This window comes from Dendropsophus ebraccatus, chromosome 3 (assembly GCF_027789765.1).
Source record: "Dendropsophus ebraccatus isolate aDenEbr1 chromosome 3, aDenEbr1.pat, whole genome shotgun sequence".
NCBI classification, from domain to species: Eukaryota; Metazoa; Chordata; class Amphibia; order Anura; family Hylidae; genus Dendropsophus; species Dendropsophus ebraccatus.
Genome location: NC_091456.1, coordinates 197,272,837 through 197,290,385, shown reverse-complemented (window position 1 = coordinate 197,290,385; position 17,549 = coordinate 197,272,837). Strand labels below are relative to the sequence as shown.

Here is a 17,549-nt window from a genome sequence, read left to right as displayed (position 1 = left end):
CAGTTCCCTGACATCTGTAGTAGAGAAGAGGCTGGTGACTAGAGTGTTCGTGCCCTAGGCCAGCGCCGCCTGTGTGGTGGTGGTCTCTGTCACACCCCTGCCTTGCATTCCACCCGCACAGTGTTAGATGTCAGTGCCCATGCGCTGTTGTTTTAACCCCCCCGGTGCCGCTGCAGTGATGTTGCCAGGTCCACGCCGCATCTGTTGTGTGTCCTCTCTGCGTCGTGCCCGCCCCATGGTAGTGATGCGTCTGGCGCTGCACCGCCTTTCCTGCCTGTCACTGCCCCCGCCGCATACCATGGTGTCACCCGCTGCCTAAGTCATCATCTTCAATCCCTTGTTCATGCACAGTTGTGCGCCGATCCCGCGAAAGGGCTTCTCCGACTAGGCTAGAGCGTCACTGCGTCTGCGCGGGATCGTCACGCAACGGCACATATGCAAAGAATTGAAGAATATGACTCAGGCAGCAGGCAGCACCATGGTATGCGGGGGGGGCAGGGCTGGGCACAACGCGGAGAGGAGACACCACAGAGGTGCCACGGACAGCGCAAATGAAAATGAATAGGAAAAACGTAGTGTGAACTCAGCATAAGCTACAAAAAGGTATTTGGGGGGGGGGGGGGGGTTGCACAGTTGGTACAGAGTCGCTTTAAGGATTTAAATATGTATAGTCTGGAGGAAAGAAGGGAACGGCAGAAAAGGAAACAAATAGGTTGACAAGGAATCTCATCCCGCCCCGCAGAAGAAACAATTATAATTAATAATGATAAAATAACTAATAATTCCAGGTGCTATAAATAACCCTAGGAAACCCAGAAGAGACGTTCAGGCAGAAGTCCATTGTTCCCTGTGCTTCCATAGGACGTATTCCCTATTCTTCCTGCTCCGAGCGGTGGAGGTTTAGGATGGGATATACATCCTGCAGCAGTGGTCATGTGTGTCTATGACTTTTCATCATAAGCCGGTGGTAGCTCGGATCCTTTTTCAGGTAGGGTGGACTTCGGGCCTTCGGCACATCGGGGTGGTGAGTGAGCATGTGCGGCTTATCGCTCTCCCCTGTTGTTGTTTAAAGCGTGCTTCTCACTGGAGCAGATGCCACTCTTTCGAGCTTTGCCTCCTGTGATTTCTGTTTTTTTTGTTCCTTCTCTGTGTCCTGTCTCCTTACTGCCGATGGCTTTACCACTATTATGTTGAACAAGGTACTGCGGGTAGCGACACTACATGCGTATGTCGGACCAGATCAAACAGTAACAGCTTAAGATCCAAATCAATCAAACATAAGTGCAGAAGAAAAATTCCAGTAGCCGAGTAGTGACCTGGAACTGTATAGCATTGAAGGGGGCCCAAAGACATCGTCCAAGTATTTTCACCTTTTCTATTCAAACAAAACAGGACAAGTATGAAAAGAGAAAAAGAATAAAACCAAAAACACATAAGAAAATTGAGTAAAGATAATAGGGAAAGAAACTAAGGGAGGCCACAGAGAGGGGGAAGAGGAACAAAGCGGATAAAGCAAGAGGGAGAGGGGAATAGGTAGTGTGCACTCGCCAAAGTCCAAGAGAGAACCTACCAGACAAGTCCTCCGAAAGGCTCCACAAACCGACAGGAAAACTTTGTCTGAGCCATTTAAGGAAGTTTTAGCTAGGCATTCCTCTAAGACATCTGACCTGGTGAAAGCAGATAGAGGATGAAGCATCCACCAGTACTGCATGGAAAAGACTCATAGAGATCCTGAGACCCGGCCTCCCCTGGAAGAAGCGATGAAGTCAGATCGGCCTAACCTGAAAGAAAACACGATCCCACATCCAGGTTTAAGACAATCATAAGACATATTCTACATTAAATATTATAACTAAATAAAGAGAAGTCAGGACACAAGTTCTTTGGTAGGAAAATTTTATTTTTTAACCAGTCACTGCCTCTTTATTAACCCCTTGCCTCCGCAGCCTGTTTTGGCCTTAAAGGGGTACTCCAGCGGGAGGCACTTTTTTGCTGGGACCTACCCGGTTCCAGCGGCGGGTCCCGCATCGGTTCCTGGCCGCTTCCGGGTGTCTGGCACGGGCCCGAGACGTGACGTCTCAGGTCAGCTCAGCCACTCAGTGAAAGAGGCGGGATTCGTTTCAAGTCCGCTCAGATCCCGCCTCCTTCACTGAGTGGCTGAGCGGACTTGAGACGTCACGTCTCGGGCCCGCGTCAGACACCAGGAAGCGGCCGGGAACCGGGCAGCGGAGTGCCGCAATGTGGGACCCGCCGCTGGAACCGGGGAGGTGAGTGGACGTCTTTTCCCTCGGCCACCTCCTCCCCGGTCCCAGCAAAAAAGTGCCCCCACGCTGGAGTACCCCTTTAATGCCCAGGGCCTATTTTTCCAATCTGACCTGTCTCTCTTTATGTAGTTATAACTCTGAGATGCTTTTAACTATCGCTTTCATTACATATTCCTCTTTATGTTTGTGGTATATTTTGGTTGATACGCTCAGTAGTTTTTTTGTAAAAAACACAACATATGCATGATGCAGTTTGGCACTGCTTTTCCTGACTTCCCTGGATGTCATATTGGGGGAAGGGGTTAAAATATTAATAACATATAGGCCCCAGAATTTTAACCCCTTGCCTCCGCAGCCTGTTTTGGCCTTAATGACCAGGCTCATTTTTCAAAATCTGACCTGTCTCACTTTATGCGCTTATAGCTCAGTGATGCTTTAACGTATGCTAGCGATTCTGAGATTGTTTTTTCGTCACATATGGCACTTTATATTAGTGGCAAAATTTGGTCATTACTTTGTGTGTTTTTTGTGAAAAACATCAAAATATCATGAAAAATTTGAAAATTTAGCATTTTATGAACTTATGAAATTCTCTGCTTCTAAAAAAGGAAGTCATAGCACATAAATTAGTTACTAAATCACATTACCAATATGTCCTCTTTATTCTGGCATAATTTGGGAAACATATTTTACTTTTTTAGGCTGTTATGGGGCTTAGAAATCTATTAGCAAATTATCACATTTTCATAAAATTTCCAAAACTGATTTTTTTAGGGACCAGTTCTTTTTTTAAGTGGGTTTAGGAGGCTTGTATACTGGAAACCCCAATAAGTGACCCCATTTTGGAAACTAGACACCTTAAAGAATTAATCTAGGGGTATAATGAGCATTTTAACCCTACAGGGGCTGGAGGAAAGTATTCACAATTAGGCCTTAAAAAAATCGAAAATTTTAATTTTCCAATAATATATATGTTTAGATTAAAGTTTCTCCTTTCCAAAAGGAACATGAGAGAATCTGCACCCAAAAATTTGTAACGCAGGTTCTCTTGAGTACAACGGTACCCCATATGTGGGCGTAAACCACTGTATGGGCACACAGCCGGGCTCAGAAGGGAAGGAGCGCCAATTAGCTTTTTTAAAAAGTTTGAGCGCCAGGTGCGTTTGCAGTGCCCCTGTAGTGTCAGCAGAATAGAATCCCCCCAAAAGTCACTCCATTTTCGAAAGTACACCCCTCAAAGAATTCATCTTGGGGTAGGATGAGCATTTTGACCCCACATGCATTAGAGGAAAGTATTCAAAATTAGACAGTAAAAATGAAAAACACGAATTTTTCCAATAATATGTTCGTTTAGTTTGAAATTTCTCAATTTCACAAGGAAAAAGAGAAAAAAAGTACCCCAAAAATTGTAACGCAGGTTCTCCTGAATACAACGGTACCCCATATGTGGGCATAAACCACTGTATGGGCACACAGCGGGGCTCAGAAGGGAAGGAGCGCCAATTAGCATTTTCAGTGCAGATTTTGCTGAAGAAGTTTCTGAGCGCCAGGTGCGTTTGCAGCGCCCCTGTAGTGTCCGTAGAAAAGAACCCCCCCAAAAGTCACCCCATTTTGGAAAGTACACCCCTCAAAGAATTCATCTAGGGGTGTGGTGACCATTTTGACCCCACAGGTATTAGAGCAAAGTATTTAAAATTAGACAGTAAAAATGAAAAACTCGAATTTTTCCAATAATATGTTCGTTTAGTTTAAAATTTCTCAATTTCACAAGGAACATGAGAGAATCCGCACCCCAAAATTTGTAACGCAGGTTCTCCTGAGTACAACGGTACCCCATATGTGGGCATAAACCACTGTATGGCCACACAGGAGGGCTCAGAAGGGAAGGAGCGCCAATTAGCATTTTCAGTTCAGATTTTGCTGAAGAAGTTTCTGAGCGCCAGGTGCGTTTGCAGTGCCCCTGTAGTGTCCGCAGAAGAGAACCCCCCTAAAAGTCACCCCATTTTGGAAAGTGCACCCCTCAAAGAATTCATCTTGCGGTGTGGTGACCATTTTGACCCCACAGGTATTAGAGGAAAGTATTCAACATAAGACAGTAAAATTGAAAAACCTGAATTTTTCCAATAATATGTTTGTTTAGTTTGAAATTTCTCAATTTCACGAGGAACAGGAGAGAAGCTGCATGCCCAAATCTGTAACGTAGGTTCCCCTGAGTAGAACGGTACCCCATATGTGGGCATAAACCACTGTATGGGCACCCAGCCGGGCTCAGAAGGGAAGGAGCGCCAATTAGCATTTTCAGTGCAGATTTTTCCGAAGAAGTTTCTGAGCGCCAGGTGCGTTTGCAGTGCCCCTGTAGTGTCAGCAGAAGAGAACCCCCCCAAAAGTCACCCCATTTAGGAAAGTGCACCCCTCAAAGAATTCATCTTGGGGTGCAGTGAGCGATTTGACCCCACAGGTATTAGAGGAAAGTATTCAAAATAAGACAGTAAAAATGAAAAACTCGAATTTTTCCAATAATATGTTCGTTTAGTTTAAAATTTCTCAATTTCACGAGGAATGGGAGAAAAAAATGTACCCCAAAATCTGTAACGCAGGTTCTCCTGAGTACAACGGTACCCCATATGTGGGCATAAACCACTGTATGGGCACACAGCAGGGCTCAGAAGGAAGGGAGCGCCAATTTGCTGGAGCAAAACCGCAGCTAGTAATGGTTATTAGAATAGCGCAGTTACTAAAATACAATAAAAAAATGAGATTACAGGTAATGTGGGGTGGTCACGGATAATCTGGGGTGGTTACGGGCAACCTGCGGTGGTAACGGGCAACGTGGGGTGGTAACGGGCAACGTGGGGTGGTTACGGATAAACTGAAGTGCTTATAGGTAATCTGGGATGGGAACCTGTAACGTGCGGTGGTCGGGGGCAACGTGCGGTGGTCGGAGGCAACGTGCGGTGGTCGGGGGCAACGTGCGGTGGTCGGGGGCAATGTGCGGTGGTCGGGCGCAACGTGCGGTGGTCGGAGGCAACGTGCGGTGGTCGGGGGCAACGTGCGGTGGTCGGGGGCAACGTGCGGTGGTCGGGGGCAACGTGTGGTGGTCGGGGGCAATGTGCGGTGGTCAGAGGCAACGTGCGGTGGTTAGAGGCAATCTGGGGGGAATTACATGTGATTAGGGGCAACATGGGGTGGTTACAGACAATCTGCGGTGGTTACGGGCAACATGGGGTGGTTACAGACAATCTGTGGTGGTTACAGACAATCTGGGGTGGTTACGGATAAACGGAAGTGCTTATAGGTAATCAGGGGTGGGTACATGTAATTTTGGGTGGTTACGGCAATCTGGAGGGGGTCACTGGCAACGTGTGTGAGTTAGAGGCAACGTGCGGTGGTTAGAGGCAATCTGGTGGGAATTACATGTGATTAGGGGCAACCTGGGGGGGTTACAGACAATCTGCGGTGGTTATGGGCAACCTGGGGGGGTTACAGACAATCTGGGGTGGTTACGGATAAACTGAAGTGCTTATAGGTAATCAGGGGTGGGTACATGTAATTTTGGGTGGTTACGGCAATCTGGTGTGGTTACGGGCAATCTGGAGGGGGTCACTGGCAACGTGTGTGAGTTAGAGGCAATGTGCAGTGGTTACGTGCAATATGGGGGGGTTACGGGCAATCGGGGCTGATTACGGACCATCTGGAGGGGCTCACTGGCAATTTGGGGTGGTTACAGGCAACGTGCGGTGGTTATGGGCAACGTGCGGTGGTTATGGGCAATGTGTGGTGGTTATAGGCAACGTGCGGTGGTTATGGGCAACGTGCGGTGGTTATGGGCAACGTGCGGTGGTTAGTGGCAACGTGCGGTGGTTATGGGCAACGTGCGGTGGTTATAGGCAATGTTCGGTGGTTATGGGCAACGTGCGGTGGTTATGGGCAATGTGTGGTGGTTATAGGCAACGTGCGGTGGTTAGGGGCAACGTGCGGTGGTTAGTGGCAACGTGCGGTGGTTATGGGCAGCGTGCGGTGGTTATGGGCAACGTGTGGTGGTTAGTGGCAACGTGCGGTGGTTAGTGCAATCTGGGGCAGATATGGGCAACCTGCGCTGGTTACGGGTACTTTGGGGGGGCTAGGGGTAATCTGGGAGTAAAGTGCAATTATTACTATAATAAAAAGTGTGTGTTTTATTTTTTTGTATGTTTTTCACTTTTTGTACTTTATACATTAATTATCACTGTATTACTATGATTACTGTGATATTTTCTATCACAGTAATCATAGTTCAGTGACAGAGACCAAATTGGTCTCTGTCACTTTAAATTTTCTGAGATAACTGATTCTGGAGCGCATGCGCACTTCAGAATCAGCCTGGACGTCGAGGAGGACGGAGCTCCGTGGATCAGGTAACGTATGTGGGGAAGGGGGTTGACTGGGGGACGGGGGTGACTGGGGGGGTGGGGGGCGACTTGGGGGGGGGCACGGTGACACTTTTTATCCCCTGTCACCAATGATTTATGGTGACAGGGGATAAAAAGTGCTGATCAGCACTGGGAACAGGCGATCGGCGGTATATAGTATATAACGCCGATCGCCAGCTCCGGGACCACATGGGGGGGTCCCCGATCACTGCTCCATGCTCTCCGCTACCTCCGGTGGCGGAGAGCATGGGGCTTTGATCACTAATCAGATCCAAGATGGCCGCAGGGATGGGGGCGGCCATCTTGGATCTGATGGCCGCCCGGGTAGGGTGATCGGGGGGCTGATCTGGGGTCTGAGGGGACATTTTTCATCTCCCCCCACCGTGGATTCACGGTGGGGGGAGATGAAAACTATCGGCGGCGCCGGTAATGCCCGATACCGGCGGATCGCCGCTAAAACGGTAGTAGCGGCGATCCGCCGGTATCGGGGAACGAGGGGAGGGGGCCGGGGGACACAGACTGAGTGGCGGTGGGGGGAGGCAGCGTTCTGCAGCCTCCCCCCGCCGCCCGATCGGCGGGGGACACTGAATCTCCCCATAGACGCTGCGGTCGCATTGACCGCGGCGTTTATGGGGTTAACTGCCCGGGGGGGAGCGCGGCTCCCCTCCGGGCAGTGGCAGCAGGAGGATGCTGTGTGACACAGCCTCCTCCTGCTGCCCGATCTCACCCAGGGACAGAGGGGGGAGGCAGGGAAAGCATGACGTCCAGGGACGTCATGATGCATTCTGCCACTGCTTTTCATGACGTCCCTGGACGTCATATTGGGGGAAGGGGTTAATCATAAGAAACAAGCCACAATGGTTTAGCCAAAAGGCCCAAGCCTGACCAAGCAGTGCATGACAGCAACGGCCAGAGCGGGGACGGCCTTATGCCACCCATGGCTATTTCTACCATGGCCAAAAGATCCAAGTTAAAGATATCAGATAAATAAACTGAATGGGGCCGATATAGGCCGAGCTCACCACCTTCAGGGTCAACATGACGAAAAGTGAAACCACCAGTAGTTGGCAAAAATCTAGACAATGTCATGTTAATACTTTTCCTTTTTTTAGTCTATGGATTGTAACCATAAATGTCTTGGCTCTGGAAATACCAGATCGGCCTGAGGGAACAAGTGCCGAATATTTACTTACCCCCAATTCATGTTAAACAACAGGTCAACTGTACGAAACTTTCCGATATCATTACTCCCGGGATGGACGAGTAACACATCCGGGGAGGATACTGCCGAGACATCAATAATACCGTCCCGTTTGTGACCTCGTATACCCATCCAGAAAATCTTTACCAAGTCCTCGCTCATTGACAGATTAGAAGGATAGGTGCGACTTGCAGCACGTCTCTCCGCTCAGTAAATAAAGGCGTGACAGGCTATCCACACCGCACAACCTGAAATCTGAGAAACAGAAGATTACACAACATTCTCAGAAGGGTGTATATGTTGCAATGATAGAATCAGGAATTTAAACACGCCGTTCCCTAGGGATTTGATCAAATGCCTGACCCCTTTCAGGAAAATGATGGAATGAACGATTGAGGAGTCGCCCGGCTCTATGTTTGGTGGTAGAAACGGATGGGAGAGCAGAACGGCACACCTCCCTGGCAGGAATATGGCGGCGGGCCGGACGGGTCCCGGAGGCAAACATATGGCGGCAGGGGCGACCGGGGAGCGGAGCGGACAGGCCAGGGGAGCTGGAGGCGTGTAGCAGGGGAAATGAGCGGAACGGAGAGCAGAGAGTAGGCGGACAGGGAGCAGAGAGGTGATACGGTGATCAAATTCTATGTCGCAGGGGGAAATTATAGAGTTCATTCCGCCATTTCCCTGAAAAGGGGTCAGGCATTTGATCAAATCCCTAGGGAAATGATGGACCGGCGCAGTCATTTCATCATTTCCCGGGATTTGATCAAATCCCTGATTCTATCATTTCACTGCAATATATATATATATGTTATAAGACATGACGATTTCCACCTTCCCAGATGTTTAAGGGTGCTAGGCCTTTATAGAAGCCTTCTGAAGCTGCTTCAAGGCGGAAGGAAAGTGTAAAAAAATAATCACGCAAACCCAAGACATGCAGGCATTTATATAAAACAGCCCTGAACTAAAAGCCTGATAGCTAAGGGTACTATTACTACGGCCCGATAATCAGGCAGTTAGGTCTGCATGGACATCGTTAGCGATGGCTTTTTTGTCCCATTTGTTTCCTGTGCTCCCGTAGGATGAAATGGAAAGTTACAATTTACTCCCCAGATTTCTTCCTTTCCATGAGTCCATAGGCAGCACAGGATTCCTCCTAATAGATATATGTGTTACTGCCACATACAGTCTCATCTCCTGTGTGTTTCCTGTAGTTATTTGCAGTATTTGGGCTAATTAGTTAATCATTTTATCATTCATGTATTGTATAGGTTATATTTGTTTTCTGTGCTGCCTAGGGAGGAAATTTAATCTAAATGTTAAAGGACGAAATCGGGTTTAATGTTTTGAATAATAATAACAACAAAACAATAAAATAACAAACATAAAAACAACATGACAACATATGACATTACGGAAAGAGTAGCAGATGTGGTAGGTAAATCGAGAGTAAGGGCCCTATTCCACGGCACAATTATCGTTCGCATAATCGATAACGATAAACGATCTCAAACGACCACAATTGCGAAGGACCTGAAATCATTCGATCATCTCCATGGAACGATAATCGTTACTTATGATCGTATTTGCGATAGTTTTTTCTTCGCTATTGCGTTCGTATCTACTGCGAACGACGTCTTTTTCAATGCGAACGAGCAACGATAAAAATAGGTCCAGGTCTTATTAAGCGATCAACGATTTCTCGTTCAGTCGTTAATAGTTAACTGCTATTCAACCGAACGATTATCGTTTAGAATTCGAATGATTTAACGATAATCTGAACGATAATGGTCCCGTGGAATAGGGCCCTTAGTGAATGTAAACCTGCCCAGTATATACATATATCTATGCCAAGATAATAAGCAGTGGAACGCTACAGAAGGAGCAGTGGGGCTTAGTCTGCCCATAATCTTCTAAGTTACTATGAGAGTGTTCCATGTAAAGTTCTGGATAAGACGCTGCACAAAAATCTAACAAATTATAAATACATTCAATATTTTTAATATTATAATAATAATAATAATAATTATTATTATTAATAAAAAAAATACTCTCTTCTCTATTGTCAGGTTACTGTACCCGGAGATCAGAGGGAAATCTGATATATTCAGGTTATAAAGCAGAGGATCCTATCACACAAGACACATATGAAGAACCTTCCATTACCTCAGATCTGCCCTCAGCTCATTGGAACAAAGATCTCTCATCTGATCTGTTTAATACCATCTTACTTTCTGATTTAACACAGTTTATTAAGCAAACTAAGGAGAAGCCGTATTCATGTTCAGAATGTGGGAAACGTTTTGCTAGCAAAATAACTGTCGCCAGACATGAAAAAAGTCACACAATGCCGAAGCCATTTTCATGTTCAGAATGTGGAAAAGGTTTTACTCGGAAATCACATCTCACCATACATGAAAGAATTCACACAGGGGAGAAGCCTTATTCATGTCCAGAATGTGGAAAATGTTTTACTTTTAAATCAAAGCTCACTACACATGTAAGAGTTCATACAGGAGAGAAGCCATTTTCATGCTCAGAATGTGGGAAATGTTTTGCTCAGAAATCAAATTTAAATGAACATCAAAAAAATCACACAGGAGAGAAGCCGTTTTCATGTTCAGAATGTGACAAATGTTTTACTTTTAAATCCAAGCTCACTAAACATGAAAGAACTCATACGGGAAAGAAGCCGTTTTCATGTTCAGAATGTGGGAAATGTTTTACTAAGAAATCATATGTTGTTCAACATCAAAAAATTCACGAGGGGTGAAGCCATTTTCATGTTCATAATGTGGAAAATGTTTTAGTTTGAAATGACAGCTCAGGCCTCTATCTGCTACAACAGGTTCCTTTTTTTATGGCTTCATGTTACAACCACGTCCGCCTATACCTGTTAGCAGAAAGTCTCTCAGCTGCACAAGTTTTGTATGTATTTATTTCAGTTTGTACCTTCTTACTATTTTACCGTTATTAAAGACTGTTAAACTTAGTGATATTTGGACTTCTTGACAGAAGTAACCCTGCATGTGTGGTATATACTGCCAAAGAAATGTTTAATAAAAAAAAACCTGTAAAATAGAGATCACAGCTCACTAGACATAAGAGTACTTGTATTGGAGATAAGCAGAATAAGGAAAAGTTGAGGTTTCATGTTCAGAATGTGGGAAATGGTTTTGTTAACCATCAAATAATTCATACAAGGGCAGAAGCCATTTGTATGTTCAGAATGTGGGAACTATTTTACTATGAAATCACAGCTTACTCTACATGAAAGAATCTGTTTTCATGTCTAGAATGTGGAAAATGTTGGGGACGCGGTTTCATGTCTGACTGAGAAGGACGCAGATACCTGAGCTCTGCTGCTTTTATCCTGTTGTCTCATCCTATTGGTGCCTTAGGTGCCCCAAAGTGATCCCCGCTGCTCCGGTGTGACCCCTGCCTCTACTGAAACTCTCTTGCCGCCATTCCAGTGTGTCTCCTTGATGATGAGGACTGCTGTGGCCTGAGGGGCTGTGCTGCGGCACTCTGTAAGCTGCTGCCTGGTCTGTAGTGTCCCGGTCTGGCTCTTCTCCGCCCACGTTCTCCCGGGACACCTGCTCGTAGTGTCGCCCATGTTCTCCCGGGACACCTGCTTGTAGTGTCGCCCACGTTCTCCCGGGACACCTGCTTGTAGTGTCGCCCACGTTCTCCCGGGACACCTGCTCGTAGTGTCGCCCACGTTCTCCCGGGACACCTGCTTGTAGTGTCGCCCACGTTCTCCCGGGACACCTGCTCGTAGTGTCGCCCACGTTCTCCCGGGACACCTGCTCGTAGTGTCGCCCACGTTCTCCCGGGACACCTGCTCGTAGTGTCGCCCATGTTCTCCCGGGACACCTGCTCGTAGTGTCGCCCATGTTCTCCCGGGACACCTGCTTGTAGTGTCGCCCACGTTCTCCCGGGACACCTGCTCATAGTGTCGCCCATGTTCTCCTGGGACACCTGCTTGTAGTGTCGCCCACGTTCTCCCGGGACACCTGCTCGTAATGTCGCCCATGTTCTCCCGGGACACCTGCTCGTAGTGTCAGGCACCCAGCCTCTCTTTACACTGGAACATACCCAATACTGTCCTGTGATAACCATGGCGAGCACAAGAACCAAGAAGGGAAGGGGAAGACAGACTGGTAGTTACAACTATAAGTGCCCTATGGAGGACCGACCATTCCTCTTCTGGAGACCCTCTGCTACATTTGAGGAAATTCGCCATCACGCCCCCCTGCCAGCACCCTGCTATCTCAGGTCACAGAGCATGCTGTGAAGTGCTTTGGACGTTACTCCAGAACTGGATCTCCTAACCGCTGCGAGTCTCCTGAGCCGCTCCCTTCACCCTTCGAAGACTCAGTTGTACTTTCCGCAACGCACCCAATATCCAGCGTCCAGTATTGATGAGAAATTTAAAGATATTCTTACGGCTATTTCCTCCTGTCAGGCTATGATGGTATCTAAGGTGGACGAGCTCCGTCAAGACTTTGTGATCCTCAAGCATGAGCTCCAAAAGGTCAGAGAGCCTACAACCAAGACTAAGGGTAGAATCTCTGAAGTAGAGGCCGTTCATCGTCCCATACCTTCTCAAATTCCTGAATTGCAGTGGTGCAGTAGAGAGCCGATGATTTCGAAAGACGACTCGCAACGTGCGTGCGCATTGTGGGTCTGAAAGTCCAGATTCCGTCCCCTTTTCTGGAAAAATGACTCAGGGACATCTTACCTGCTGACACTTCTCCATATTTTACTATTAAGAGCGCTCACAGGGTGCCCTGTAGACCAGACCCTCCTGGCGGCCCACTGAGACCTCTGCTGGTCTGTCTTGTCTATTTTGAAGACAGAGACGTTATCCATAATGCTGCACGGGCTAAGGGCGAGATGACAGTCGATAACTAATGAGTGTCGTTCTATCCTGACTTCTCCGTCTGCTATCCAGAAACAGTGCACTCAATTCACAGCAGTTTGAGAGAAGGGATATGGATATTCCATGCTATATCCGGCCAGGCTGCGGCTGGTGGGCGGCACTAAAGTCTGTTCTTCCTCCATTGGAAGCTATATATTGGGCCCCTGCAGCTCGGAGCGCTCCATGCATGGGCCCAGTTGATGGGTAAGTGACTCGGTGTTCCCCCTTTTCGTCCACACCCTTCCTGTTCAATGGAGATTTCGGGGCAGTTTCCAATCCTTTAGTGGATAGAACTAGCGGTACTGACCCCTTTTCACCTCATCTGATGGTGTTCAGCCCTCCCTGATGCTTGGTGCTGATACACACTACTCACATGTACACAACACTTTCTCCATGGACAGACCCGGCATTTGTCTCACCTGGCCTTTAATCATTTTTAAAGACTGAGGGAGCTCAGATTGTTCTGCCCCGCTCTTTGACCTACATTTGGCTCCCCCTTCTAGATTGTGGTGGATGCACCCGGGCTGGTCGTCTTCTGATGCCGTATTCAGCTGTATACAAGGAGAGAGAAGCCTCATTAAAGGAGAAGTCCAGCGAAAATTATTATTAAAGTATTGTATTGCCCCCCAAAAGTTATACAAATCACCAACATACACGGGAAATGCTTATAAAGTGATTTATTCCCTGCACTTACTACTGCATCAAGGCTTCACTTCCTGGATAACATGGTGACGTCACTTCCTGGGTAACATGGTGATGTCACTTCCTGGATAACATGGTGATGTCACTTCCTGGATAACATGGTGATGTCACTTCCTGGGTAACATGGTGATGTCACTTCCTGGGTAACATGGTGATGTCACTTCCTGGATAACATGGTGATGTCACTTCCTGGATAACCTGGTGATGTCACTTCCTGGATAACATGGTGATGTCTTAAAGGGACTGTACCATCAGGCCTGGGCTGAAGCACTGGAGGCGGGCTGACCCACCTGAAGTAGAGGGAAACCCCTGCCCCTCTATGATATGGCTCCAGGCCTGATGGTACAGTCCCTTTAAGCCATGACTACTACCCTACCTCCTTGTCTACAGGGCTACACAGGGGGCTCTGCTGCAGGCATATATAACACACACACACACAGCACTGCCACAAACACATCACACACACACAGCTCTGCTCCACACACATCACTTCAGCTCATCCAGCACAGCAGAGTCCTGCATACACTGAGCAGCAGCCCCTGATCATGTGACTCCTCCTCCTCCATGTGACTGATCACATGACTGTGACATCATGGCAGGTCCTGGAAGCACGGGGAAGCACACGGCTCCTGTATCTGCAGCTGGAGGTACAGTATATATATATATATGGAGTCCCCCCTGTCACACAGTATGGAGGATGTCGCTGGGTATTAACCCCTTGTGACCGGGTTTTCCTATTTCCCTCTTCGCCTTTGTGGGGGAAATTCCCTCCTGCAGGTTCCTATAATAGTGAGGGGGTCTGTATGTATTATGGATGATTATTATGTATTATGGATGATGATTATTATGTATTATAGATGATTGTTATGTATATATTATGGATGATTATGTATTCTGGATGATTATTCTTTATTATGGATGATTATTTATTATGAATGATTATGTATTATGGATGATTTTTATGTATATTATGAATAGTGATTATTATGTATGTATTATGGATGATTATGTATTATGGATGATGATTATTATGTGTTATGGATGATTATTATGTGTTATGGATAATTATTATGTGTTATGGGGAATATTCCCAGCAGAGACTGGTTACATATGGCGGCCACAGGGGTCTGTCCTGCTGTGTGGATGTAGCCGTAGAGCAGAACTGTACCACATATTGCAGCCGCCTCGCAGTGTGAACGCAGCCTTGTGGTGAACCTGTCATTTATACAAACTTCTGTGGTGTCATAGAGAGGTGACAGGTTATATCGGTGTATCGCTCTGCCCCTCCACCCCGCTCTCACTGGTAACGTAGCAGACGGAAATATAATGGAGGCCATGACACCTCAGGTAATCTACTACAGTGAGAGCGGGAGGAAGGGGCAGTATGGGGGCTGCTGAGCGTCCGCCCTTCCTTCTAGTGATCAGCGGGGGTCTCAGCACCCAGACCCCCCACTGATACAGAGCTCAGCCATGGAGGAGAGTTCCATCATCTGCACTTTCCTGTCTCCTCCCATGTTCCCCCATATCCCCTCCTGTCCATGTATATTTCTATCTCCAGGAATCTAGAGCCGCATTACATTGTCTCCTCCTCTTCCCTCCAGGATCCTCTGCTGATATCTTCTATATAAGAGACCGACCCATCAACCATGGAGAGAGACAGAGACAAGATGGCCGACAGGATAATAACCCTCACCCTACACATACTCTTCCTGCTTACTGGGGAGGTGAGGGATTCTGGGAGTGATGTCATCATGACATCATTCTTATCTATGGAATAACAGATGGATAGGACTGGGGAGGTGAGGGATTCTGGGAGTGATGTCATCATGACATCATTCTTATCTATGGAATAACAGATGGATAGGACTGGAGAGGTGAGGGATTCTGGGAGTGATGTCATCATGACATCATTCTTATCTATGGAATAACAGATGGATAGGACTGGAGAGGTGAGGGATTCTGGGAGTGATGTCATCATGACATCATTCTTATCTATGGAATAACAGATGGATAGGACTGGAGAGGTGAGGGATTCTGGGAGTGATGTCATCATGACATCATTCTTATCTATGGAATAACAGATGGATAGGACTGGAGAGGTGAGGGATTCTGGGAGTGATGTCATCATGACATCATTCTTATCTATGGAATAACAGATGGATAGGACTGGAGAGGTGAGGGATTCTGGGAGTGATGTCATCATGACATCATTCTTATCTATGGAATAACAGATGGATAGGACTGGAGAGGTGAGGGATGCTGGGAGTGATGTCATCATGACCTCATTCTTATCTATGGAATAACAGATGGATAGGACTGGAGAGGTGAGGGATTCTGGGAATGGGTGGAGTGATAGTAATGTGTCTCTCCATACACAGGATTACACAGTAGTGAAGAAGTCCTCTAGTGGGCGCTGTGGGGCCCCTGGGTGTGAAGGATGGGGAAGAACCCTGAGCCCAATCCCGGGGCCCCTGATACATGAGGAAATGGAGGAAGAGAAGATCCTAGAAGTCACCAACAAGATGGTGGAGCTGCTGAGTGGAGAGGTGAGACTGTGGCTGCTGGGAATGCTGGGACATTATACAGTAACACCACAGGAGGGGTGGGTGGATGACTGTGATCATTGTGTGTGTCAGGTTCCTATAAGGTGTCAGGACGTGGCGGTCTATTTCTCCATGGAGGAGTGGGAGTATGTAGAAGGACACAAGGATCAGTACAAGGATGTGATGCTGGAGGATCAGCAGCCCCTCCCATCAGCAGGTAATAGACAGGACTATATACACACCTCCTCTCTGTATTATCTGGATGGAAAGAATGAATTCAGTCTCTGTATGTGTTCCCTCCAGTCAGATCCAGTAAGAGAACAGCACCAGAGAGATGTCCCCGTCCTCTTCTCCCACAGGATCAGGATCAGGTAGATGGAGATGTTCCCTATGATCTGTACATCCCACCTGACTTCTCCTCCTGTCTGATACTCTCACCATGTTTCCCTTAGCAGCACAATAGATGGGATGTTATCGCCCCTGTCAGCCCGATGGATGAGGTAATATTTTGATAATTAATAAAAAATTAGCATAACTCCTCCCCATGATTGTATATAACCTATAACATTGGTGATACACTGAGGTTTTTTTATCCATCCTAAGCCCCTGGAGTCTTCTCCCTCTCTTCTCTTAGGGTTGTGTTACTTGACCTGGTCTATTCTCCTCCGTTCTGTTCCCCGCTCACCGCTGACCCCTCTGGCCCTGCCTCTTCAGTAACAGACTGGCCAGTGATTGGCTGAGCGGCCTGATACTGAAGAGAAGGAGCCAGAGGGGTCAGCAGTGAGCATGGAACATGGGAAATTCGGCAACGCCAACAACTGAAAGGGGGAAAATAACCCAAGGTGTGCGGCTAGTGTTTACAGGTGCTGGTGCAAATAAAATATGACAGTCCCGGTGATATAAAAAATATAACAGCTTTACTGTGCAGTTTCTCAGTAGTACAATACTTTGTGGTAAAATAGATAAATCTGCACATAAACTTTAGTGCTTGGCTCGGTTGTGCTGAGGAGGTGCTTGAAGAAGTAGAGTAGGGAGGTAGTTGTAGCGGTGCTTGAAGAGCTGAAAGTAGAGTAGAGGAGAAGAGTTTGTTGAGGGAGTCCTTACCCAATGTAGCACTGTACTCTGTCGTAACTTTAGAGAATACTTGTAGAGTGAGAAGTTGACTTGTACCTGTGTATAGACTGTTGTCTGACCACCTTGTGCCCTATCGTGTTGAGTGACGCATGTGTGTGTTTAGCAGCAGTGTTAGTAGAAATACTGGAAGAACTGGTTTGCTCTATCTGCATCTGTACACACGTGTCTCTGACTAGACTGCACTGAACTGTTGTCCTGGACATGGGTCCTGGCATAAGCCAGGCCCTGGCTTGGCTACAGCAGGGACGTTTGCTCTGTGTGTCCTCCCGCGAGAATCTTGGTAAGAGTACTGCTACACTTCCACCAAGTAACTACTTCATACAGGGGCTAAGTAATCTACCCTGTGAGAGGTGGAAAGGAGTGTGTCCAAGAGAA

The 17,549-nt window shown here is 47.2% G+C and overlaps 2 protein-coding genes across 3 annotated transcripts in view; one reads left to right on the top strand and one right to left on the bottom strand.

Moving 5' to 3' along the window:
• Positions 1 to 17,549, bottom strand: part of LOC138786721 (zinc finger protein ZFP2-like) — a 380,133-nt gene that overhangs the window by 147,101 nt on the left and 215,483 nt on the right. The window lies entirely within an intron of this gene.
• The window catches only part of LOC138786680 (uncharacterized), a 76,188-nt gene that overhangs the window by 26,658 nt on the left and 31,981 nt on the right, over positions 1 to 17,549 (top strand). Inside the window, exons 10-16 of the mRNA XM_069963660.1 lie at positions 9,941 to 10,640; positions 12,191 to 12,254; positions 12,340 to 12,541; positions 15,127 to 15,221; positions 15,876 to 16,043; positions 16,134 to 16,257; positions 16,344 to 16,411. Coding sequence (XP_069819761.1) covers positions 9,941 to 10,640; positions 12,191 to 12,254; positions 12,340 to 12,541; positions 15,127 to 15,221; positions 15,876 to 16,043; positions 16,134 to 16,257; positions 16,344 to 16,411 — 1,421 coding nt within the window. The remainder of the gene's footprint in view (positions 1 to 9,940; positions 10,641 to 12,190; positions 12,255 to 12,339; positions 12,542 to 15,126; positions 15,222 to 15,875; positions 16,044 to 16,133; positions 16,258 to 16,343; positions 16,412 to 17,549) is intronic.